The sequence below is a fragment of the Cydia pomonella genome, chromosome 17 (assembly GCF_033807575.1).
Source record: "Cydia pomonella isolate Wapato2018A chromosome 17, ilCydPomo1, whole genome shotgun sequence".
NCBI lineage: Eukaryota > Metazoa > Arthropoda > Insecta > Lepidoptera > Tortricidae > Cydia > Cydia pomonella.
In genome coordinates this window covers 3919735-3947708 of record NC_084719.1, presented here as the reverse complement: position 1 = coordinate 3947708, position 27974 = coordinate 3919735, and the positions used below count along the sequence as shown (strand labels likewise).

The 27974-nt window shown below is 37.7% G+C and overlaps 1 protein-coding gene across 20 annotated transcripts in view; it reads right to left on the bottom strand.

Annotated features, from left to right (window-relative positions):
• The window catches only part of LOC133527250 (myogenesis-regulating glycosidase), an 82555-nt gene that overhangs the window by 18753 nt on the left and 35828 nt on the right, over positions 1-27974 (bottom strand). For 15 of the 20 annotated variants that reach the window (XM_061864175.1, XM_061864169.1, XM_061864178.1 and 12 more), the window contains one exon: positions 17371-17459. In XM_061864175.1, the coding sequence (XP_061720159.1) occupies positions 17371-17459 (89 nt within the window). Of the gene's footprint in view, positions 1-3034; positions 3444-17370; positions 17460-18366; positions 18579-19672; positions 20079-25623; positions 25702-27537; positions 27832-27974 lie in introns of those variants that run through there. The other 5 variants (XM_061864184.1, XM_061864185.1, XM_061864183.1 and 2 more) reach the window with 5 other exon arrangements.

Below are 27974 nucleotides of genomic sequence, written 5' to 3'. Positions count from 1 at the left end.
TGAACATTCCTAAGAATTTACCACGCGTAGTTTTAGGTGAAATTGTATATTGTGAGATAAATAAATCATATCATATCATCATGAAATATTTATCATTCAACTGCATCATTTAAAAGTCAATTCAACCAGCCAACAAAAGGACACGACTCAAAAAAAAAATTGATAAAAATACTGGATACTAACTGCATTGTATGGAACCCGCACGAAAAAAAGTATATTCTTCTTCTTGAAAAAATTCAAAAATCATTTATCAGGTATCTCTACTGGAAAACACATGGGTACTATCCCTACCTACATGTATCCCACGCCGTTTCTATTAGGAATGGTCTCATATCAAAGCCTTGAAGTACGTAGGCAGCTCACAACGGTAAAATACTTTTTTAGGTTAATACGTGAATTAATATTTAATCCATTGCTACTGCAATATGTGCATTTTAAGGTACCTTCACCATTTGTTAGAGCTACTCTCCGGCCACGAATTACACCTCTGTTCGTAATTCCCAATACCAGCACAATGACATTAGTCAGTAGTCCTCTATATGTTGCACTCAACCATATTAATAATATTGTTTTCCATAATCCCACTCTTGACATATTCTCACAGACAGAACCGAGATTCCTAGCCACAGCAGCCCGCTACCTAGAGTCGATATCTATACCCACAACTATTAATATTAATTAAATCTAGTGATAAGCTTAGTCTAATTAGTTTTAAGTATGTATGTAACCCATAACTTGCATGTCTGGTTTAACTGTAAATGTAAGTTGGTGAATAAATAAAATAAAATAAATAAATAAATAAACTTCGTCACACATGTAGATAAAATGCAACTTTAAACAATCTTTAAATTTTTTGAACAATCAAGCTGAACGCTGAAGCTGGTGTGGTGAAAAATATTACATTAAAATATAGTTGGTGTCTAAGACAATAGAGCAGATGAAATTTAATCTGTCGTGCTCCAATGCGTGCAATCAATACGTTTAAAGTACATATATAGTGCTACTTTCCCGCACTAGTGCGGGAATGAGCACTTTCCGTGCTAATGTCAAAAATTTAAAGGGCCATATGTAGGTACTGTGAAACGTTGTACTCCCTTCGTTCGTGTTTTAATTTATCGCCACTCGTTGTAAATTTCCTACTTTCCGCACTTGCATCGTAAATTTCGATCTAATCTCAATAAATGTATTTACCCTCATATCACATTTATAGTATATTACGATACAAGTGCGAAAAATAGGAAATTCGAAACGAGTGGCGATAAATTAAAACACGACCGAAGGGAGTATTTTAAATCGACACGAGTTGCGAATTACCTATTCGCACATGTATCGTACAACGTTTTACAGTACATTATGGCCTTTTAAATGTTCGACACAGTAACGGAATATGCTAATTTTCGCACTAGTGAGATAAAGAAGCACCATATGTACTGTAAAATTTATTTATTTCTTTATTTTACTTTCGAGACAGGATTCCTACAATGTTTGAAAGAAAACCTTGACAGACATTTTCTGACCATTACATAGAAATTTTGAAATATTTAAGTATATATTTTGATATATGATTTGACCTTCATATCACTTACGTTATTCTAACAAGTAAAATAGAATGAATGGATAGTTGTTATTGGTTATCTGTTCATATGTAAAACTTTTATTTAAGGTGGTTGTTGTCTTAAATATCAATAAGAAAAAAACCGGTCAAGTGCGAGTTCGTTTACCTCGCGCACCGAGGGTTCCGTGCAAACTTAAAATTTTCTCATGACAGACTTTTGACCAGAAGTATACTATTAGTATAATTGTGTACAGCGAATTAAGTAACTAATTAGTGCGATCCGTATGTATGTTGGTTTTTCAGGGATAATTCTTTATCATGTGAACCGATTCAATAATTTTTATTTTATTTGAAAGATGGTGCTTTTAGTGTAATCTTATAGGAATTTCAACTATAATAAAACACCCGCAAACGGGGTTAAATTGCCAATTAAATTACAATTTTTTTTTTGTTAATTAAAAAATAAGTTATCAAGATAGAGGTCTTATTTTATTTTTCCTGTAATCTTTATGATAATTTCATAATTTTTCATTCGTAAACTTTGGAGATAAGGGGGGAATGGTATTTTTTTCACATTTTCCTTCATAAGTAATTTTTTTTTACTATGAAAATAAAATAAAAAATAGTTTTGTAATGTTCAATTTGAGTTCTTTCAAATGATATCCCACTTGACCTAGTAACTAGAGTCTAGTTACTAGACTTTGAAATTTTGCCCCCTCTTTATATTGGGAATATTCTATAATTAATACAAATAAAATTAAAAAAATACACATCCAATATGTTTGGGTTAGCGTTATTCATTACGATTCCAAATTTCAAATCGATAGCTTAAGTATTTCTCGAGATATATAGCAATCTGACAGATGGACGGACGGACGGACGGACGGACAAAGTCGCACCATAAATTTCCATCCTCATCATTTCCATAGGTTCCTTTTGTACCTTTTTGGTACGGAACCCTAAAAACGAAAACATATACGATTTACCGATGTAATTTAATTAAGTTGTACAGATACGTTGAAAATTAATTTCACGCCTAAATAATGAATAATACGTATAGGTAAAAAACTTAAGTAAGTCACCTGTTGTATGTAGTTGTGACGTGTTCGAATAGACATTTGTTTTGTTTGTGTGTGTCTTTTAAACATGTATTGTCTATTCGAACACGCCACAACTACATACAACAGGTGACTTACTTAAGTTTTTTTACCTATAAGTATGTTTGACAATCAAAATCGTTTATATGGTAACTATTGGTTTAATTTTGTATGTCAATAAGTTTTCAAATAGACAAAAAGGTATTTTAATATAAAAAATGTATCGTTTTAATATTATTTATATAATTATTTTTCACTTTATTTGCTTATTGTCGTTGTTTTATCATTTTAATATTTAAAAACAGCACTAAAACATAAAGTGAATTCAAGCATGTCGAACTACTGTGATAACAAATAAAATTATTAAAAATAAATACTAAACCTTTCACTTATCATACTATGATCGTCATTTTTGTTCGAATAACATAAACCAAATTAAGTCACACTTACACAGAAAAATAAATACAAAAATTACAAAATGTTCACTCGCACTAAACTCCACTAAAATTTTAAAGCTTACGGAAACAGAAAGTTCACTTTTGTATTTTATTTTTCACAAGTGAGCGACCGCGGCAGTGTGTCAATGTGCGTCGCGAGAGACTGAGCAAATCTTGCGTTCTCTGCGTATGACATGCACGCTTAAACAGAGTGCGAGTTTTGATAGACTTATCCTACATTCAAGTTGTGTAAACATATTTATTCTTGATCACGTGATTATCTATTTTAATTTACAGTTCATACTTTACCGCACTAAAGCGATAATTATCACATTACGTAACTATGTCGAAAATGTATGTGGCCATATGTACTGTAAAACGCTGTACGATACATGTGCGAATAGGTAATTCGCAACTCGTGTCGATTTAAAACACTCCCTTCGGTCGTGTTTTAATTTATCGCTACTCGTTTCGAATTTCCTATTTTTCGCACTTGTATCGTAATGTACTATTATTTTACAGTACATATGGTGCTACTTTACCGCACTAGAGCGATCATTACGTAACTATGTAGAAAATTTAAAGGGCCATATGTACTGTAAAATGTTGTAGGATACATGTGCGAATAGGCAATTCGCAACTCGTGTCGATTTAAAACACTCCCTGCGATTGTGCTTTATTTATCCCCACTCGTTGCGAATTTCCTATTTTTCGCACTTGTATCGTAATGTACTATTACGATGCACATCGTATAAAAATGTAGTTCTATCTGCCAACAGGATATCAAATTAAGGTTTACGTAAGGTTTTAGCTATAGGTTAACAGTTACAATCACATGATCAAAACACAATACCATTATAAGACGCTAACGTAAGCAACCACAAAATTAATAGAGGGAGTAATATAAATTAATTACATTATTGAAACGTTAAACATCGAAGTGCACGCTTTTGCATTGACACCATATTACTTCTTGCGTCAACGTCATCGGCATATGCTTATTTGCATGGATTTTCTTGCACGGCAAGTAATTAGGTAATTACTATACAATCATAAATTATGTCATAAACTGAAAATAAATGTCATATACTAAGAAAAAGTGACCAAGGCCTCCAGTGCCCCAGGCTGGAATCGAATCAGCGTCCTCTGCTATCGAGGCAGGTGCCTGAGCCACTCGGCCACCGGGGTCACGGCAGCATTGATATACAGCATTTCTTACTGAAGGCTTCTGGCGCCCCCTAGCCACCCCTAAGGTAGAACAGTAACAAAACAAATTAAAATATTTTCTGAAAATAATTTAATTTGTTCTAATACTTCTAATAGTATAAACTATGTCGTTGGTTGTAGTATTTAAATAAAAAAAATCTTTTTTACATGCTGAAGCAACTGATATGTTTGATATCGGTGCCAAGCTAAATTTTATAAGCGTCAATACACTATCAAACCGAATGCTGACCCCTGGTGCGGTTCCATTAGAAGCAAAGAAAGCTATCCAGTAGTTGTTTGGGGATATTATTGACCAGTATTGTAATATAATAATGATATATATGACTTAGTCCAATCATATCCGGTGCTAGCACATATAAAAGCGAAAATATATATGTATTTATTTTATCCTTTTTGAAGTCGGTTTTAAGGTTAATTTTATTTTTCCATTTTTATTTCACAAATGTTGTATATCTGAGGTAACAAATATACAAAAAAAAATCGAATCGATAACCTCCTCCTGATATTGAAGTCGGTTAAAAGCGTTAGAAATCGCAATGGTATTTAGCGAACAAGCTACGCTTTCTTTATAGCAGTAACGCTTCGCTCGGGCAACTAATTACTATTCGATGTAAATGTCGTTAGCCTGACCGACGGACTGCGGTAATAAAACATTTGCGTTGAATAGAGGTGAAATCTAGTATTGTTTGGCATATTTAAACGTCTAGAAAAACCCCGGGACCCGGGTATGTCCTTAAACTGCGTCCAAAAGAGAGGTATGGGTATTGTGAATGTCATCTCGCTTTATGTGGTAGGGCACAGCGGATGTCATTCCAGATCTAGAGCAGAGCCCAACTGGGGAAGTAGCTCCACCTTACGGAAAACCGCAGCCAAATAACACTAGACCCTACTCATAGTGCTGTGTTGCTGCCGGTGAGTAAGGTTGCCAGAGCTCAACGAGGGTGCGGAGTGTTAGGGTCGGCAACGCGCATGTAGCTCCTCTGGAGTTGCAGACGTACATAGGCTACGGAGACTGCTAACCATCAGGCGGACGGTATTCTTTGCCACTGGCGTAGTTTAAAAAATATTCCGACGTCTAGAAAAAACATGGTTTGCAGACTAGAAACTTCTATAGGTACGAATGTTAAATAAAATCTTGTTTTATTCATATTTGACGTCAGTCTGACGTCTCCTTAAGGCCAATTCAAACAATACATTCTGATATCAAAATGATATCGAGAATAAAAGAATAATGTGGGATCCTATTAGATTTAATGTGTTTACATGTAATATACTTATAAATTATCAATAAAAGATTGACTGATTGAAACCATGTCATTTAGTTACAAGTATCATGCGCGCGTGCATTTTGCTCGTACTTGTCCGTACATGTTAAATTAAAATTATGTAAATACACAGACACACACACACTCCTATATATATGTAGACATAAATATCCGTACTGGTTCTAGACCTAGCTTACACATAATATTGAAATATTGTTTTATAATATATTGCCTACCTCAATATAAAAGGTTCTTTTTAGGGTTCCGTAGCCAAATGGCAAAAAACGGAACCCTTATAGATTCGTCATGTCCGTCTGTCTGTCCGATTATGTCACAGCCACTTTTTTCCGAAACTATAAGAGCTATACTGTTCAAACTTAGTAAGTGGATGTATTCTGATGAACCGCATTAAGATGTTTACACAAAAATAGAAAAAAAAACAATAAATTTTGGTGGTTCCCCATACTTAGAACTGAAACTCAAAAAATCTTTTTTCATCAAACCCATATCTATGGATAGGTCTTCAAAAATGATATTGAGGTTTCTAATATCATTTTTTTCTAAAATGAATAGTTTGCGCGAGAGACACTTCCAAAGTGGTAAAATGTGTGTCCCCCCCCCCCCCCCGTAACTTCTAAAATAACAGAATGAAAAAACTAAAAAAAATATATGATATACATTGTCATGCAAACTTCCACTGAAAATTGGTTTGAACGAGATCTAGTAAGTAGTTTTTTTTTTAATACGTCATAAAATTTAAAAAAAAATTTCATCAAACCCATACGTGTGCCGTATCTATGGATAGGTCTTCAAAAATGATATTTAAGTTTCTAATATCATTTTTTTCTAAACTGAATAGTTTGCGCGAGAGACACTTCCAAAGTGAAAAAATGTGTGTGTCCCCCCCCCCCCCCCCCCCCCCTGTAACTTCTAAAATAACAGAATGAAAAATCAAAAAAAAATATATGATATACATTACCATGCAAACTTCCACCGAAAATTGGTTTGAACGAGATCTAGTGAGTAGTTTTTTTTTAATACGTCATAAAATTAAAAAAAAAAATTTTCATCAAACCCATACGTGTGGGGTCTATGGATAGGTCTTCAAAAATGATATTTAGGTTCCTAATATCATTTTTTTCTAAACTGAATAGTTTGCGCGAGAGACACTTCCAAAGTGGTAAAATGTGTGTCCAAAGTGGTAAAATGTTGAACAAGATCTAGCAAGTAGATTTTTTTTTAATACGTCTTATTTATATATTTGATTAGCTAATTGTGTCTCAGTAAGTGCTCAATCATGTTCACTAATGTATACCTACTATTCTGTAACTACCTTCTTAACTATTTACTAAGATCACGATTTGGCCTCGTGGATTACTGTAATTGGCTTTATACACTTAAAATTTAAAATTGCACATGTAATTATTATAAGCTGTTGTAATCCTGAATAAGTAAAATAAAAATAAAATGTATACGTGCGAGCGAGACGCACGGGTGGATAACAAAATGACATCATTTAGATCTCATTTTCATGTCAAAATGTAAACTGGAATTAACCTCCTAGTCGTTTAAGAAGCATCGTATTAATATTTGAACAGAATGAACAGATATTTTCTTTGCATGAATACGGCTTCTTGCGTTATCAGGGCGGCTACCGGGAAAATCGAAATTCGTCAAATGCGGGAATTTTTCTCTGTCACTCTGATTACGTCTTACTAAGAGTAAAAGAGAAAGATCCCCGCAATTTGCGAATTTCGGTTTTCGCGGTAGGCCCCCTATTACTACATATTATAATAATAACAAGATGAAACTGGAAACGAATAAATGCAGCAATATTAAAAAAAAAGTATTTTATTTATTTATTTAAAGTTATCTACTTGGCTTTGGCCCGTAGCTAACATTAATTACCAGCTTATGCTGAGATGTAAAAACCAAAAAAAAAAAAAAAAAAAAAAAACCGCTGACACTGACGTACGCGTCAATGGAAAAAAATCACTATTTTATTTAACTTTTTAGTATTTTTATCGCCGTTTTTACTTTTGGAAACAGTTTTTGTGTATTTTTACCCTTTTGAAATTACATATACCTAACATCCAACATGTGTTCCCAAGATCATAGTGCTAAATACACGGATTACGTAAACTGTCAAACGGCGATGTGAATATTCAAAATAGTGACAATGATAACAAGATCGCGTACGAAGGCGGCACAACAAAGCGCACGACCACCACCCCCGCCCGCGTCGTCCAGCTCCTCGCATTCGTCGTCAGGCGACGAATACGCTACTGCGCCTGACGCGAACAGCAGCGAGTCGAGCAGTGACGAGCGCGGGCCATCGCCCTCGCCACCACCACCACCAGCGCGACGAGGAAGGCGACCGCTGCCGGCACGCTTGGGGCCTGCGGGACATCCTGCCCCGCCCAAGGCTCCCGCTGCCGGTGGTGCAGTGCGCCGCATGAAATGGACTCCATCTATAAACGAGAACGTCATGCGAGCGTACTATGGGGCTACAGAGGGGGGAACAAAACTATCCGCGTATCGTTCAAGAATACTGCCTCTGTTTCAGGCTCTTGAACCCACCATCATCGTGTCGGAGCAGCGATTATCGGATCAGGTGCGCGTCATTCAACGGCTAAAGCGGTTGGATGACGCGACACTTGATCGGCTTCGCCAGGAGGCTCTCTCTGCTCGCACGGCCTCCACCTCGGTGCGGAATCTGCCTGCCACGTCGCCGGATCCGGTGCCCGCACCCGACCTGGCACCGGGGGCACCGCCGGCTGATTTCAGTACCGACGAGGGGGACGTTGCGAGTCAGAGCGTGAGTATACCTGTTAATGAGCAACTGAGGAGGACTTTGGAAGAGGCGATTACGCAGTATCGCGCCACAACCAATTCTAGGCCACGATTACCACGTTTGCCTATAAATAGACGCAATCTAGCGCTAGTGGGAGCCCTAAACGCTTTACTAGAGCCATACATACGGACTAGTAAAGATTTAGATGATACGCACTCGATCATGTACTGCGGAGCCATCGCGGCGTGCCGTGTTGCTCGAGTCAGGTTTCCGGACGCTGAACGTGCACCTAGGACCGTCGGAGGTGTCCCTGCATGGCAAGCGCGGATCGAGCGTCGTATCAGCTCGTTTAGAACTCTCATTGCAAAGCTGATCTGCTTCAGGGAGGGCAACAATCGCCCTCGAGTAATGCGCTTTGTGAACCAGGCGTTCGCGGGGACGAATATCAGGCCCCGCGAATACATGGCCAATGTCACGGAGCGCATCGACTTTCTAAAGCAGAAAGTCTATGCATGGGCAAACCGTATTCGCCGCTACAGAGAGCGTGTGGATCGATTCCAGCAGAATCGTCTTTTTCAGAGTGACCAAAGGAAGGTGTACCGGAAGTGGGAGGAAACCAACCCTCGTGCGTCCGACACGCAGCCGCCGGATGCTACTGCCATGACTGACTTCTGGCGTAGCATCTGGTCGGTGCCTGTCGGACACACCGAGGGGAGTTGGATGAGTGTTGTCGAGCGTGAGTGCGAGTCCATCGAACCTATGGGGGCAGTCAACATCAGCCCCGATGACGTAAGTTGTGCCATCCGCACGGCCCAGAATTGGAAAAGCCCTGGGCCGGATGGATTGCACAACTTCTGGCTAAAATGGTTTCGATGCTCGCACTCGCGCTTGGCAGCACAATTTCAACAAGCCCTCGAGCTTGGTTCTCTCCCACCTTCCTTAACAACTGGTTTCACCTTCCTGCTCTATAAGTCCGGTAGTACCACGGAAGCGAAGAACTACAGACCCATCACGTGCTTGCCTACACTTTACAAGCTCCTTACATCCATTTTGAGATCAAAAATCAACGCGCATATTGTCGCTAATAACATTTTGGCCACTGCTCAAAATGGATGTAGGGTTGGGTCCCGTGGTACTAAAGAGCTCCTCCTCATAGACATGACTATTTGCCAACAAATCCGACGGAACAGGGGGGCCTTTTCCGCCGCTTGGATTGACTATAAGAAGGCCTATGATTCGGTGCCTCACTCATGGCTGGGGAGGGTCTTAGAGCTGTATAAAGTTAATACAGCTTTGAGAGCCTTTCTAAGCGCGTGTATGAGGCAGTGGACCACAGTCCTTCGTCAACCAGGAGGCGAGGATGACCGCCCTGGCCCGCAGGATTTTATAAGGATTGAGCGAGGAATATTCCAGGGTGATAGTCTGAGTCCTCTGTGGTTCTGCCTAGCTCTGAATCCCCTCAGCACCCTGCTGAAGGATTTGGGACTAGGTTGCCGGCTTCGGAGAGAGGGTGAAGTAATTTCTCACCTTCTTTACATGGATGACCTCAAATTATTTGCACCAAATAGCCAAGATTTGTTGGAGCTACTGAAAACCACCGAAGTCTTCAGTAGTGCCATCAACATGGAGTTTGGTGTCGATAAATGTGCGGTTATGCATGTACAGCGGGGGAAGGTTGTAAATTCAACAAATTTACAACTTTCTGAGACAATGTCTTTCAGATCTATCTCTGAATCAGAAACCTACAAATACCTTGGTATGTCACAGTCGTTGGGTATTGAGGACGAGGGTATTAGACAGTCGGTGAAGGAGCGCTTTTTCAGTCGGCTCACAAAAGTCCTTAACAGTCTTTTGTCAGGAGGCAACAAAGTGCGCGCCTTCAACGCCTGGGTAATGCCCCTACTCACATACTCCTTTGGCATACTAAGGTGGACTCAGACCGAGCTGGACGCCCTGGATCGGAGGGTCCGACTACAGCTCACCACATACCGTATGCTACACCCACGCTCGTCTGTTATGAGATTGTACATCCCACGGAAGTGTGGAGGTCGAGGCTTCCTAAACGCCAAAGATCTCCACAACCGCGAGGTGTGCAATCTCAGGAATTATTTCCTTAACAACGAGTGTGGGATGCATCGTGACGTGGTGGCAGTAGACAGGAACCTTACGCCGCTCTCCTTGGCAAACGAGAACTGGCGCAAACCTGTGGTACTAAGTACTGCGGATCGCAAGGCGGCATGGGAGAGTAAGGTGCTACACGGGCGGTTCTACAAGGCCCTCACGGGACCTGACGTGGACCTGCTCGCGTCGGTGAACTGGTTACGATTCGGGGACCTCTTCGGAGAAACCGAGGGTTTTGTCTGTGCAATTGCGGACGAAGTTATGATGACGAACAACTATCGGAAATATATCCTGAAGGACGGTACGGTCGACATTTGTCGGGCATGCCGCCGTCCCGGAGAGTCACTCAGGCATATCATTTCCGGTTGTTCTCATCTTGCTAACGGCGAGTACTTACACAGATATAATCTCGTAGCCAGAATTATTCACCAGCAACTTGCTCTTCTATACCGCCTTGTGGACCGCGAAGTACCGTACTACAAGTACTCACCTGCGCCAGTTCTCGAAAATAGTCGTGCCACGCTCTATTGGGATCGATCTATTATCACTGACAGGACTATTGTAGCCAATAAGCCTGACATCGTGATAATAGATCGATCGCAACGCCGGGCCGTGCTCGTCGATATCACCATCCCCCATGATGAGAATCTCGTGAAAGCCGAGAAGGACAAGTCCAGCAAATACCTAGACTTGGCTCATGAGATAACCGCCATGTGGGATGTTGATTCGACGATCATTGTCCCAATAGTCGTTTCAGCGAACGGTCTCATAGCGAAGAGTCTCGACCAACACCTTGAGAGACTCTCGCTAGGTGGTTGGATCAAGGGTCAGATGCAGAAGGCGGTGATCTTGGACACGGCGCGGATAGTGCGGCGGTTCCTCTCTCTGCAGCCCTGACCACCGGCAGCTTGGGCCCTGCCCCGCTGCTGGCGGCACACTAGGTTAAGTTTTTTACAATGTGTTTATATGTGTTTTGTATAGTATTTTTTGATGTATTTTTATATTTTACTTTTATATCCATATTGTAAACATAACCTAAGAAGGAAGAGAAATAAAGGATAATAATAATAATAATAATTGTTATAATTTCTACATGACATTAAAGCTCTCCAAGGGGCCTCTAAAAAAAATGTATGAAAAATTTAAATTCGCTGTATATTTATTTAATGGTATCTGAGGGCTCTACAGGATGGCCCAGCATAGGCCAGCCTAAGGGACGCAGCTATGCGGTGGAATGAGATAGCAATATCACTTGCTCCTCCTGACGTATAAATGCGTCCTTTGGACTGGCCTACGCGAGGAGCCATGAAGCTACAAAAACTAATTACAGCCCTAGATATACCTTATCCTATTCTAAGGACAAATTTTAGAGCAATCCAGTTTTTTGTTTTAAAATGACAGCGTAACTACGTTTGTATGGAGAACTGAGCTTGATGTGGACTCTTAAACGCGGTTCAACGCGGAAACGCAGAAAGCGTGATGGGCACCTTTGCGTTGGGAGCGACGCGGGGTGGGTTGTTTGACTAGTTTTTAGAGGTTAGTTAAGGTTTAGTTTCATTTATAGTTAAGTTTATTGATAGTTTATTTGTAAGTCCTTAGGTATTTTTTAATGATTGTATTTTTTTATTTAATTAGTCTTAAAAAAATTGAATTATTGTTTATTTGTATATCAGTGTAAATAATTAAAGTTTGTTTATGTGTACGATTATATCTAATGTTTACTCTTAAATAGATGTGAAATCCTGAAATTGAATACTTTCCTGCATATTCAACCGTTTTGTAAACTAATGTACGGTATAAATCGATAAATTATGGCATTTAGGGCTCTGGCCAGCCACGGTTAGAGGTAGCAATACTAAATGCTCGTAGAGCACCACGTTGTTCGGTTGTTTTTTTTTTTTTTTTTTTTTTTCTATGTATGGACTTGAAGGCGGTGTTGCCCTGTTCGGTTGTTGGGTTATGAGGTCTGTTTAGTGTAAGGCCTGAGTGGACGCTCGAAGTGGAGCGGTCAGCGGGGCGTGCAGCGTGGCGTCGGGCTCACAAGTGATGTGAGCAGCGTACACTGAGGCCACTCTACTTTTTCATTTGTTTAACATGCACGCCGCACGCCCCGCCAAAATGAGTGTAAAGTTAGCTTAGACGGAGTATAAAGTCATTTTATAGAATGCACAGGTTTACTGTTGGGCTATTTTCAACCGAAAGGGTACTTTTTGTCAATTTGTCAATAGGGCACTATTTCCATAAATATATATACAGTGTTTCCCTAGCCATTGGACAAAGCCGAATGTTACATATATTATGCATTAGGGTATTTAGAACCAGTGTACAAAGTATCATAACAACCGGTGTAGCGGTTTCGAAGAAATTAGCAAATTACCATTTTTTACTTTGGAGCAGCCTGTATGTGTTAGTAGCTCCTAAGGTAATATCCTCAAAGAATATTATGGAACCTTCTTCGACCTTTTTCATTCTCTTTTTTATTTATGACACTAATAAGCTTCTGACTTTTGAAAAATGTCATCATTATCAAATATTTCGAACAAATTGTCAAAAACACTGCCAAAGATTAACACAGTGTGTTTCTTTTTGTTGTCGATTATTGCAAATAACTTTTGTTCTAAAAAAATCTTTATTTATCTTTTGTTCTAATTAAAAAAATATTAACGTCAGAGCATTCCTGAGAAGTAGCCCTACGTTGGATTTCAGGGTTTGTCCAATGGCTAAGGTCACCCTGTATATTGTACATTCTTACAGAAATTGACTAAGCCTTACCGTAAGCTCAAGAAGGCTTGTGTAGTGGGTACTCAGACAATGACAAATATAATACCTACATATAACATATTAATACATATAATTAAGTATTTATATATAATACATATATAAATACTTAAATACATAGAAAATACCCATAACTCCGGGACAAATCACACGAATAAATCCCCTTACTGGGATTCGAACCCAGGACCATCGGCTTCATAGACCAGGGTCGCCAAAGCTTCAATTTGAAATCAACCTTATCAAAAACCGACAATACCCTTTTAGTTAAAAACGTCACTATTGTTTTCCTTATATTTGAAATTAAAAGAAGAGTTTATAACTTGGGTGAAAGAACCCGTTTCACCCTCGATCTATTGACGTTCTTCGTTCTAATGTCAAAATAATATATATCGGTGTAAAGTCACTTTCAACACTCGGTTAACAAGACATCCGCCGAAAATTCCAAGTGTCACCTTTAGTCACAAATGTGAGAATAATAACTTCATTCTGTATTTGTAATACACTGAATGTTATAGAATTTACTTATATGCGTTAGATATTTTTCATCACACTTGCTCGAAAAAGATCTTATTTAATGCAGGTCAGACGGACAAAGTCCTATATTCATCAAGTCCTATATATGTTTTCGTATAGAAGTCGCGATTTTGAAGGCAAATTTTAGTAACTTCTTGGGCCATCACTGATATTTATTCAGGCGTAGCCATAGTTTTCAAAAGTTAAGTTTTCAAAAGTTAAGTAGGCGTAGTTTTCAAAAGTTAAGTTGTGTTATTCAAAAGTTAAGTTTTTATTCGACAAGCACAATAACCACATTTAAGAAGTAGCAAAGAATGGAGGGTACGGGCGGGAAAATTTATGAATGAAATAAAAAAAAACATGTCTATGGTTCATTCATTTGTCAGAGTTGACATTTAAAATAAGGTTGGACAATGTATTTCATACAATATTTTTAAGTGGTCATTACACGAAGTATCGAAAATTGCCAAAAAGATACTGCGTGTATGCACAAATGCGTTTTTGGGAATAGACTAAAGACTTATCTTGAAAACTATAAGGTAGGGTTTTAAAGATGTATGCACGACCCTTTATATGAAAAATAACAGTACAGGAGTAGAAAATTGTATGTAATGTATTTAAGGTCTCATTCCCGTCGAGAAAACCTATTCGTCGTCGTAAGCTTTGTGAATATTCCCATTCATTTTTTTAAACTATTTTTGCAAAAGCTATTAAAATGAAAATTGCTTCTAAAATTGTATTAATTATTTTTTGATCGAGCTACTCGACTTTACTATTGTTACAACTAGAAGTAACTTAAAAATAACAATTCGAAAACAATTATATCCACAAATCCGGGCATGCGTATGCACGGCAATCCGCTCAGTGTAGACCACAAGAGGGACCTGTACCCCTAGTGTAACTTTGATCGACATCATAACGTGACGAACGCGTTTGCGTTAAGTCTCATTTTGTATAGGATTTTGAGGTTCCAAAACGTCCCGCTTGGCGCGCTCTTTCGAAATCCAATACAAAATGAGACTAAACGCAAACGCGTACGTCACGTTTGGAAATCGAATTTATTTACACTAGGGGTACTGATCTCACGGCGTCTTAGTCTCTAATCGCTTATCTCAAATAGTAGATAGACTACAGTACTGTTGCTAAGCGTTTGAGATCTGGGAGCGAGTGCAAGGGGCAAAGATTTCGCAATGCGCGCGGGTCATCGCTCGGCCCGCTTCCTTATTAAACGTCCCTTGAGATTGCAGGTCACAGAGTAGAGCAGAGTAGTTGAATCAGAGAAAAATGCCGTGAATTCATGGTTATTATTTGGTACACGCCTTGACGAATATAACGTAGCCGTTATTACGTGTCTTCACGTTAAATGTTAAGGAATTTAAGTAATAGTCCTTGTTCTAAATCTTCTAAAGTAACCAGCATTTTTTTTTCAGTTTTATCTATTAAACCTGCGGTCTGATATTTCTTATTCAGGTATAACGATATATAATTATATATAACACTATTCCTTCCTTATTTTCCACAGCTCCGCCGTTGAGCTAGAGAAAGACTATCAACAAATAGAAAATGGCAAATGGTACGCTGGTAGCCGAAAAAAACGTAAATCCAAGTATCTTTCTACTTTTCTCCATGTCGACGCACTAAGATATCTGCTATATATTATTTAGGCATACCGATATATAAATTAATACTATTACATCCCTAGTTCTCCACAATTTTCTATCGCTCGTTCTGAAGGCTTGCAAACACTATAAACACTTGAAAAAGGTCAATTACCGGGGAAGCAAAAACTCCCCGGTAAATCCAAGCATTTCGCTCCTTTTCTCCACGTTGTCACATTAATGCTACCTACTACGAGGATAATTTGATTTTGTAAGACCCGAATTTTACTTAAGAACTTTTCACAATTCGGACATCAAAAATAAATGGCACATGGCATAACTCCCACGGATGAATCTGTCCAATCTGCCCACGACTAATCTACAGTTGTGTGCAACATATAGCAGTCAATAAGAAAACGAAAATTAGGGTAAAACTATAACTTTAGATATTTTTATATAATTCTTCTGCACTACTAAGTCGGTCAAAAATCAACAACAAAGTCCGAATGATGGACCACTTGTACACTCTGCGACGAAGGTCGTCTTATAGAAAAGTTTTTTTTTCTGGATGACATGGGTTTAGTTACATATAAAGCTTTGATTTGAAGTAATAGGCAAGATAATAAATTAAAATTATAGTACACAATCCTATTTTTTTCGTAGGGTTTTACGTTTTTATAAGAATTTCCGCAAGTTAGTAAAAAAGCCGATTTTCATGATGTTATTTTTTTACTTCCAATATTATTCAAGTAAAGATTACAGTTAACTTTGAATCAGTGTCAAGTAATGCAAAAGAATTATATAAAAAAAAATCTAATATAATTGTTCTAAAGTTATAGTTTAACCCTAATTTTCATTTTCTTATTGACTGCTATTATATTGCACACAGCTGTATATCTACCCAGAAACTTTTAGCTTAATACTCGCGGTTTTTCTTAGTGTCTACGCTGTTATAAGTTGTTCCCCGCCCACGTCCGCCACTTCAGCTGCATGCAATGCCCAATCTGTGGCACACTGGCCTTATTACCGCTTATAAGGTTGTAAAGACCTTTGGAGCTGGCAATGAGCTTAATGTAGTGTGTCACATGACACAATTTCATTGGATTAAAAAAATCTGATAACATTTATCGCTGCATTACTATTATATTGGATTTCACGGGCCTATAAATCCCGGTCTTTTGATAGGCTTGCGTGGAGATATAGATCCAACACGTAGAGGCCCCTTGGAGAGCTTTAATGTCATGTAGAACGCCTGCTGGAACCCGTTCACAGGCGCAACAATAGACACCCATGAACCGGTCGCAGCAGGCATTGGGACTATTGTAGTAATAGTAAAGTGAACAGTATAACGGTCTATGGATTGAAGTTTGGGAGGATAATGAGACTGGGTTATTGGAAAGACGTCCGGACACCTGCCATAACAATGTTTTCACTAGTTATCGAGGCAGGCGGTGACTCGCCGCCCACTAGATGGGCCCCTAAAATTGATTATTATTATTATTCTTTTTATTCACTATTAATTTCTCACTTTATTCTTTTTTCTTACTTTACTCTTTGATTACTGCCGCTGTAAGGCACCATTCATTTATTACGTCATTCGAATTTTGCCTGTTTTTGAGCCCCTCCACCCTTATGTACAAATAAATCGGCCAAGAGCATGTCGGGCCATGCTTAGTGTAGGGTTTCGTAGTTACCATTCTGTCAGAACAGGCCAAACGGGAGCTATTAATTAGTAAGTATCATGTACATTACGAGCATAAGGAAGTACCTTAGCAGCGTTTTGTACATCTTTTTACTAAGAAGAGAAGATTTTTTGCAATATTTAACTCAATAACGGCTGGACCGATCCTTTTCGCTATAGTACCTATTTACTAATCTTTTATTTCACGGTTTTTTCATAGTTCTTGGACCCATGGTCCAAAAGTTAGGGTTTTATTGTAAGAAAAATAGCAATTCACAGGAGGTAGGTATAGTTGTGAACTTACTTGGCTCTATCATCGTCAGTCTCGTTGTGGTCTGCTTGAGTGTCGCCATCGCTGAACGCTGAAGCTGAACTCTGATGATGCTCTGGAATCTGATAACAAAAACACCTTTATTTTTTGGACAAATTTATAATTATAAATAAATATTATAGGACATCATTACACAAATTGACTGTCCCACAGTAAGCTCAATAAGGCTTGTGTTGAGGGTACTTAGACAACGATATATATAATATATAGAATATAATTTAATAGACTTTTCACCACACCAACTGGTAAAGGCCCTCTTGATTGTTCAAAAACGAATGAGAAAGTTGCATTTTATCCACATGTGGGGCAAAGTAATGAGATTCAAATTTTGAGTTTTTTTCCTATGTCAGCTGGTAGAATTTTGAATGAGTTTTAGTCTAGTGTAAATAAATTCGATTTCGAAACGTGACGTACGCGTTTGCGTTTAATCTCATTTTGTATGTGATTTAGAAAGAGCGCGCCAAGCGGGACGTTTTGGAAACTAAAAATCCTATACAAAATGAGACTTAACGCAAACGCGTTCGTCACGTTATGATGTTGATTAAATTCACACTAGGGGTACTGTACCCCTAGTGTAAATAATTTCGATTTCGAAACGTCACGTACGCGTTTGCGTTAAGTCTCATTTTGTATGAGTTTTTGAACAGCGCGCCAAGCGGGAGGTTTTGGAAAGTCAAAAATCTCATACAAAATGACACTTAACGCAAACGCGTACGTCACGTTTCGCTGTCGAAAATATTTACACTAGGGGTACTGATATCACCAAACTCACACAATCATAGTTAAAACACGAAAATGCGTTTTATTGGTAGCAACTCGCATAACGGCATTTTAAATTTAATAATAGATTACAGGTACAGTATTTGTTACACGAACATACTCATAAGTACGTGTTGTGTCTCATGAATTAATCGCCTGTAGTTTTACAAAACGAGTCATATTTTGTGCAAAAAGTCTGCCCATACTTACAGTCGGCGGCACAGGAACGCCTACTTGCCATCTCCATCCTATTCTTTGTTTCCCGTTTCCTAATTTTCCATTAGGCTCCATCTAGCGTGTGAGATGTGTAACTATAACACTAGTCGAATCGCACGCGCAACGCGAGCGGTGCTGAGGCGCTATAGTGCTATGGTGATACGATAGATGGCGCTATTTCTTACCGTGCTGAGGTTTGAAGTTTCCTTTCGAAAATGATACAGATGCTTGGCTGAACTTAATTTATTTATTTATTGTGCGTAAGTAATAATAAAATAATATATAATAATTCAGCCTATATACGTCCCACTGCTGGGCACAGGCCTCCTCTCATGCGCGAGAGGGCTCGGGCTATAGTCCCCCCGCTAGCCCAATGCGGATTGGGGACTTCACATACACCTTTGAATTTCTTCGCAGATGCATGCAGGTTCCCTCACGATGTTTTCCTTCACCGAAAAGCTAGTGGTAAATATCAAATGATATTTCGTACATAAGTTCCGAAAAACTCATTGGTACGAGCCAGGATTTGAACCCGCGACCTCCGGATTGAAAGTCGGACGTCATATCCACTCGGCCACCACCGCTTTGCGTTGTGCGTAAGTATGTTATTAAAAAATATAAAATATTATTAAAACGTACATTTAGATAGAATTAGAACGTTACAAATATAGCAAAATAGCATTAAGTTGAATACAAATAATTTCATCGAAACAACTAAATGAAGATATTTTTGTACATAATAAACGTGAGAGAATCCTTGTTTAATCCTAAAAGTTAAAGATGTAAATGTTTTTAACTTGTCGTACATGTAAGTACGTGATGTAAGTATGAAATACCGTATGATATAAGGGAATGTAAATCATTTAGGATGTTTAAATGTAAACTGAAAACGTTTCTATTAAACAAAATTAAATGACCACCACAATAAGCTATAAGATGTACCGTACTTACTTATTAATTAACTAGGCAATAAGCTAACCCATCTGTATTTAAGGGAGTTCCCTCTGCCAACAAACTGTCTTACAGTTTGGCAGAAGAAAATAAAATTGTAAAATCAGGGTTTTTTTTACCAGAATAAATGATTTATTTTTATTGTATTTTATTTACTTAACTTTTGTATTATTTTTAAAAGTCCGTTTCATTTAAACATGTTCTTTTACAAAAATACGCGTACTAGGTTAGGTATATACTCGTTTCGAAACCGTACAAGTAAGCATTTTTTGTTCATATTTAGATTTTATATGATCCCTTAGAAGGACAATTTATTAAATACTTAGAAGTTAACAAAATCAAGCCTTACGTGTATTGATAATGACGTATTGTAAAATAGGCACGACGTAAAATAAGTTAGTTAGATTTACACACTGAATTTCTGTTTCTAGCTTTACCTTGCGAATTAATTAACTTAACTTAAGATTAGATTTTGGCCAAATTTTAGCCATTTTTTTTTTCATGAACGATTTTTTCTGTTCAGCACAACCATGACCACCAGTAAGTACCACCACACACTTATGAAATGCAAAAAGCAAAAAGAAAACTATATAAAAATAGCGAATTGTTCAGGAAACCACCGTGTTGTGTAAATCGCGACTGTTATGTCACTAATGTTATCTCAGTAAGAACCACTATGACATGCACAAACAGGGTTATTTGTTATTTGTATGAGCAATTTTAATTTCCAGGGTTCATTTGCAAAGACCAGCTTGTTTAATACAGTAACGGGCCAATTCGAACTTTAAGATACGTCAAATATTAGGTCTAGAAACGATATGGATCGAATATGTCAATGTCAAAAGTGACGTTTTTGTTTGAAGAAATGTTACTTTTGACGATGGGTTGTCGTTGAGATTCAAGATGGCGAAGACGTTTCGAGAATATTCTTTTGTGTTTTGCTCATTAACGTTGTTTAAAGTGTTATATTATTAGCTTATTATGCAGTGAACTATCGTGGAAGTGTGCAGCTCATGAGAAACTAATCTTGAAACGTGTTTAACCATGTTTTAATCAACACCCGGCAATCCATCGTGGCTTTTAGTACTACAACACTTGACATTGGCAAAATCATCATTATTTGATGGAGGCCATATTTAACACATTGAATGCCGGGAACCCGCTCGGCGGGCGCTCTGTTCGTAGTCGCTTTCCTCTACAAAGCGGAAAATGCTAGAATCGACTACGTGTGTAGCGCTACGAAAACGTTCGCAGTGAATGCGTTAAAAGAAGAAGAAGACTTTTGACGATCCATAGTCGTATCTAGACTTAATATTTGACGTATATTAAAGTTGGGTTCGCAACTTTCATTGAAACCGCTAGAACCACTACGAGTGCTAAGCTAAAATCGTAGCAGATCTTCCTCTGACAATGCAATCAACATTGTCATTCGAACATTACAAATTGATCTGAATTTAATCTTATTTTCACATCACTTTTACTATCTAGGTACTTTATGTAAGTACTTGAGTGATCAAAGTAAACATAAGCTATCTGAGCATCGACTTGGCAGCGACAAAGTGTGCAACTGCCACTATAAATATTATATTTTCTAAGAAATTTGACGTTTTTGATGACACCCCAACACTGTAGCTTCTCTAGTCGGTTCATTGTTGACTTAGAACTCTACCATACAGCCAGGGATCGGAACCGGTTTTTTGGAAAAACTTTGAAATAAACATATATTTCGGTTTATTTTATACTCCAAATATAGGACTCGGTTGTGTTTTTAGATAACGACTTCGTATTATTAGATTGCCCAATTAGAAATGAAATAATTAACAAAGAACGAAAAAATACCGTTTTCGTTCCCATACAAAAAATACCGGTTTCCGATCCCTGCATACAGCATGTAAAATAAATACGGGCAAACCTTGAAACGGTGGTTAACATAGGACCTAAGAACTATATTTAGATAACTTTTGCTTAGAAATTAGAAACACAATTAAAATATTAACCATACAATATAATTCGGCTCGCCGTGTAAAGCAACGCACAAGCGTTGACACTTGACAGTCAATATAGCTCGTATATCGTTATGTCATGTCAATGATGTCAAGTTTTATTTTTGTATAGTCTGTATTTATATTAATTGTAATTTTAAGTTTTTATTTATTGTTTCTGACATGTTTTTGTACCTTATTTAAATATATATTCCATCCCTCTAAACATTTCATGATGTCAAGTTATGTTTCGTAATGTTTGGAGTACATTGTTGGTCGGTAATTTTTTAGAAATTACTTACGGGTTCATTAACATTTACTTCAAAATACTTCGTAATGTATGACTATACGGGTAAAATGTATGTCTGGTTTGCTTTATTTCCCGTATTAGATTTACACACTATAAAAGTGACCGCACAGTACGGTCATAGACATTAACTGTTGCTCCATTTTGGGTTCAAGCTGGTTGTCAATACGGTATGAAATGTCCAATGTAAAGGAAACCCTAAATTGTCCGCGGCTGAACCTACTAACATGTGTTCTACAGTAACTAGGTATTATTCCCTTCCCAAGTTTCGTCCACATTAATTACTTAAATAAATATTATAGGACATTATTATACATACATACATAAATACATACATACATATAATCACGCCTATTTCCCGAAGGGGTAGGCAGAGACCACGGCTTTCCACTTGCTACGATCCTGACATACCTCTTTCGCTTCCTTCACTTTCATGACATTCCTCATACACGCTCGTCGGTTTAGGGTGCTCTTGACCTGGCCTTTCTTCAGGATTTCCCCGATTTGATCAGAGAAAGTCCGCCGAGGTCTACCCCTCCCAGCTCCCTCTTCTACTTCTCCCTTATACACTCTCTTTGTTAAACTTCTTTCACTCATTCTTTCCACGTGTCCAAACCATCTCAACATACCTTTCTCAATTTTTGTCACTGCATCTTCGTTCAGTCCACACTTTTCCCTTATCACACTGTTCCTAATTCTATCTTGTAATTTTACACCACACACACTTCTTAACGCTCTCATTTCTACTGCATTCACTTGACTCTGATGTTTCTTCTGCCATACCCAACTTTCGCTACCATACATAAGTGTAGGCAGCAACACCCCTCTATGCACAGCCAACCTATTATTATTATTATACAAATTGACTAAAGTCCCACAATAAGCTCAATATGGCTTGTGTTGTAACGAAATATATACATATTTATTAAATACTTAAATACATAGTAAACACCCATGACTCGGGAACAAATATCTAACAACAACAAACCAGGAGCAATATATAATAATAATTAATTAGTAAGGAATCCTAATTATCATGAACGTTATCTAAAACAAATCTACAAAACATACAATATGGCAAATATTTGGACTATTTAGTTTATTGTCTGTGACAACAGCATATAAAATGTGAAGATAATTTTAGAATAATGTTTATAAGATGTAAGTCGTTTTGGGATTCCGTACGTGAAAGTAACAAAGAGAGAGGTGTTTCTAACTTAACCATGTACGAAACGATTATGTTTTATCGTTTCACGAAGAGAGTAAGTAAGTAAAATAAATATTCTTCATTGCGCCACAAAGAAAAACAAATTTAGAAACAGATTTATAATAATAATTATTTAGATGTACATATAAGGGAGACGTAGAAGAGGGAGCAGGAAGGGGTAGACCTCGGCGGACTTTCTCTGATCAAATCGGGGAAATCCTGAAGAAAGGCCAGGTCAAGAGCGCCCTAAACCGACGAGCGTGTATGAGGAATGTCATGAAAGTGAAGGAAGCGAAAGAGGTATGTCAGGATCGTAACAAGTGGAAATCCGTGGTCTCTGCCTAACCCTCCGGGAAATAGGGGTTTATATTTATGTTTGTACAAATCATGATGATTTATTCATAAATAAATCCTGGCCCAGTGAAAATACGTTGTATTAACTTTTTAGATGTACGTCCTTAAACTACGTCCACAAGAGAGGTATGGGCATTGTGAATGTCATCTCGCTTTGTGTGGTAGGGCACAGCAAAGCGGATGTCATTCCAGATCACAGCAGAGCCCAACTGGGGAAGTACCTTACAGAAAACCGCAGCCAAATAACACTAGACCCTACTCATAGTGTTGTGTTCCTGCCGGTGAGTAAGGTTGCGAGAGCTCAACGAGGGGAGGGAGGGTTGTTAGGGTCGGCAACGCGCATGTAACTCCTCTGGAGTTGCAGGCGTACATAGGCTACGGAGACTGCTTACGAGCAGGCAGGCCGTATGCTTGTTCGCCACCGACGTAGAATAAAAAATAAATAAAAAAGATGTGTGTAGCTGTCAAAACTCGGGGGTTCGAACCTTGGTTGTGCTACATAGAGCAGAAAACTCACTATCGAAAAAATTCAATAAGCTGACTAAATATTCGTTCCGAATCCCTATCATACACATTCTTACAAAAACTTTTTAACAAAAAATAAAACCGACTTCAAATATTACCAAAAGCGCCATACATGTACCTATAACATTTGAAGAGTTCCCTCGATTTCTCCAAGATCCCATCATCAGACCCCGACTTGGTGCCAACGGGACCATGACGGACGAATGGGACGGGATGGTCCCGTTGGCACCAAGTCGGGGTTATACCCGTTAGATTAAAAAAAATTGAAAATCCGTTCACGATTGTCGGAGATATCGAGTAACATACATACAAAAAAAAATCAGTCGAATTGAGAACCTCCTCCTTTTTTGAAGTCGGTTGAAAAAAGTGGAGCTTTGTCATAACAAACAATTGTAACGTTTTATTGTAATAATTAAAAATAAATAATAAATAAGAGGCTGAACGAAAGTCAGGGAATTCAGTAACTATTAGCTTAAATTATTATTTAATGACGAAACTGGGGACCGGAGAGCTGGCAGTTACCTAACTCAACGCATCAGTCTGGCAGTTCAGCGGGGTAACGCAGCCAGCATCAACGGGACCTTGCCGCAGGGACCTTTTTTAGATTTAGTTTAGTTTAGTGTAGTTTTATTTTTGTATAGTCTGTATTTAGATTAATTGTAATTTTAAGTTTTTATTTATTGTTTCTGACATGTTTTTGTACCTTATTTAAATAAAAATATTTTCATGACGAAACCTATTGCGGATATCATCATTGGTATGTTTGGGACGAAGCGTGTTGCTGATTTGCATCTGTGGCCACTTGACGAAGCCTGCGTTACGGATAACTTACATACAAATTGGATTATTTTTAGTGGTAATTGATATTTTGCATGGATCGTATTTGTGCATTTTTTTTATATGATAATAGTTTTTTTGATAAATAACTATTTGATTTCTAAAATATCATAATATACCTAATAGGGTTGTTTCCATCTACAAATCTTAGGGCAGAATTGTATCCCAATAAATTCTTTTGGATTATAACAACATGTTAAACTACTTTTAGGGGACCTGTAATGACCATATTTTTGTAAATATTGAATTCAAAATATCTTTTGGCACACGTCACGTGACCAAACTCGAAACGTCATTGAAGATTCTGATGACGTCACAACTCTCGGATTGACACTGTTGATAGTTAGGCGATAAACAACAAATTACAAATGTCACTTGACAGTTCGTATCTTCTACGTGTGTATGTAGTTAAGTGTCAAACCGTAAACTGTGACGTCACACAATTTTCAAAGAGCATTTTGGGCGCGAAAGCATTTGTCAAAATATATTTTGTTAATTTAATATATTTAAAGCCGTTTTTAGTATAAAAGTTGAATTTTAGGGCAACTTTTAGTTAATATAGAACGTAGTACAAGCGTTTCGAAAAATTGGAAACAACCCTATTATAAAAGGTTTATAAGAACTATCTGAAACAAGGCTAGTGTCGATAACTTTGGAGAAAAACGAGAAAAGAAAGGTGTACATATAGTGCTGCTTTATTGCACATTACATTACGTAATATATGTACTGTAAAACGTTCTACGATACATGTGCGAATAAGTAATTCGCAACTCGTGTCGATTTAAGCCAGTCGTTGCGCATTTTATATTTTTCGCTCTTATATCGTAATGTAGTCTAAGCGAACTTCGCGAAAACTAATTTGTAATAAAATTTAAGCTGAATTAATATTCAGTTTTAAGCTAGTTTTAAACCTACTAATAATCCGTTTTACCATACCACCCATACAACTCCTTATTATAAAGTACAAATATCAGTTTCCTTAATTAAATACGGAGTGAGACTAGGCTTACCTAATTTATTTATACTCGTAATTGTAACGTCCAAATCCTTTGTTTTAGAAATGTTTATGAGTTTTGCAGTGTATTTACCTGAGTCAAAGGTATGCAATCAAACTCCCTGTTCCTCCGTGCACCTCGCATGACTCCTTGCACAGACTGCAACACTAATTGGGTGTGAACCCTAATTAATTACAGTAATCAACTGCTCTGATCGAGCGATGTGGTGCATTTACGCATTATTACAGTCAGGGTTGACGCTACTTGCGTTTGTTTCCACTTGTCAGGAACCAAAAAAAGTCTATATTATTTGTTTAATGTTTGTTAATGGATTTGGCAATTATCATATTACATGTTTTGTAAGCGACTAGCGCCATCTGCGTTAGACATTGTGCGTTTATCATCATTTTTAACTCCCGACGCAAAAAGCGTCTGTTTGTCTGTCTGTGGCATTGTCCATAGCTCCATCTCCTACGGATGAACCGATTTTGATGCAGTTTTTTCATACAAACCTGGCAATTCATGTCCTGGTCCAGGAATTTATATAGTGATTATTAATATTTCAAAATTGTTGGATATACTACAACCGAAAAGACATATACACGGTATAAAACTTATGCCATTTGCAATAAAAGTATTTATATTATCAATATCAATATGACCTTCCAAGCATTGTCCTGGTTTTTTTCCACTGGGGGAACCTGAGGGCATAAGCATATATAAACCATTAATCTAAATCTCAGTTCTTTGTACAGGACCCTTCAGAGGTGACTCCGATTCGGTCTTGACCTATTTTAAACAAAAACTTGCCAAGACACGACAGTGTTGTTTAAAATACACCTTACTGGGTTGCAATAATTGTTTTAGTGAGAGCGTTTAAGGAAGTAAGTGTTCATCTCTATATTGTTTGTACCTAACAATGTAACCTATTATCCTGTCGCATACTTCTGTTGTTTCTCCAATAAAAAGAGAGAAAAAAAATAAAGTGTAGTTTTGAAAATCATGTGAAGTGTCTTTGAAAGAGTTATTTCATTCCATTAAATCTCATAATAATAATAAATAACACTGCACAAGTGAGCTGCAACTAACGTTTCTCAAACCACCAAGGTTGCAAATAAATATACTGTCGGTCTACTCCTGACGGCAACCGAAGCCTTTCTTCAAATGCTTTCGGCCTTCGGCCTCCATAAAAATCCCGGCGCTATACGCTTACCTCTTAACAATGAACTTGAATTTAATAATAATGAAAAAGTACTGGAACTTAATAAAATAGAGTTTTTGTGTTAAACGTGGGTAGGTTTCCTTATATATGTACTTATAAAATGAGCAAAGACATTTAAAAAGCTATCAGACATAAAGTACTTAGTAAAAGCATGTAGCACTAAATCTAAAGATTTTATGCGACGCGAAAGAACTCCCTTTTTTAATAACACAAGCCTTCGGATTCACCATCGAATGCAAAAACCTGTTGAACAATAGCACTCTATATCTTTTCGTATGGATTCTGGGGTTTTGAACTGGTTTTAATACGATTTTGATGATCGTCTTGGTGATTGGCGTGCATCTCACGTACTACTTTCACTGCATTGTCATCACTATTGCTTTTGCATAGGCCTCCGGCCTCTCATATACCTGAGTAAGAATTTCATATTACATTACCTTCGAATCCAAAAAGTTAGTGATACTGGAGTTCAAACTAGCACTACTACATCTCAAACTATAATCACTATTGCAACATAGGCCTCCAGCCTTTCTTAAACCCGAGTATAAGAGTATCATAATTGCTTTACCATCGTATCCAGGAAGTTATTAATATTGGAGTTGAAATTACCACTATTACAGCTCAAACTATCATTGCTATTACTGTTAGCTATAAACTACTAAGAACTGTAAGAAGTTGTTAATACCGGAGTCCGAACTGCCACTGCTGCATCGCAAACTATCATCACTGTTACTGCAACTTAGGCCTCTGGCCTTCCGTTTCTTATACCCGAGTGTATAATTTACCTTTGAATCCAAGAAGTTGTTAATACTGGAGTCCGAACTGCCACTGCTGCATCGCAAACTATCATCACTATTACTGTTGCATAGGCCTCCACCCTCACTACTTTTACTTATATCTGAGTCCGACTCAATCCATAGTGGCGACACGTATTTGAACTTATGTGCAAACGCGTTTAATTTACATTCGTTACTCATTTTAAATCAATTTAAATAATCAACTTTAAAAATATGAATTTTAGAAGCGTCTTGTCAACCGTTTTTTTCTTCAAATCTTCATCTTCTTTTCTTGTTTATTCTAAATCCGTCATTTTGAATCGTTATTCATTTGTTCTAAAATTGAATCGTCGGTTTTCTTTTACACGATTTTCATTTATTTTATAAGTGAATTGAAATTGTATGTAGACTGTAGAATAGTTTTAGATCACATGGCTAAGACGAGA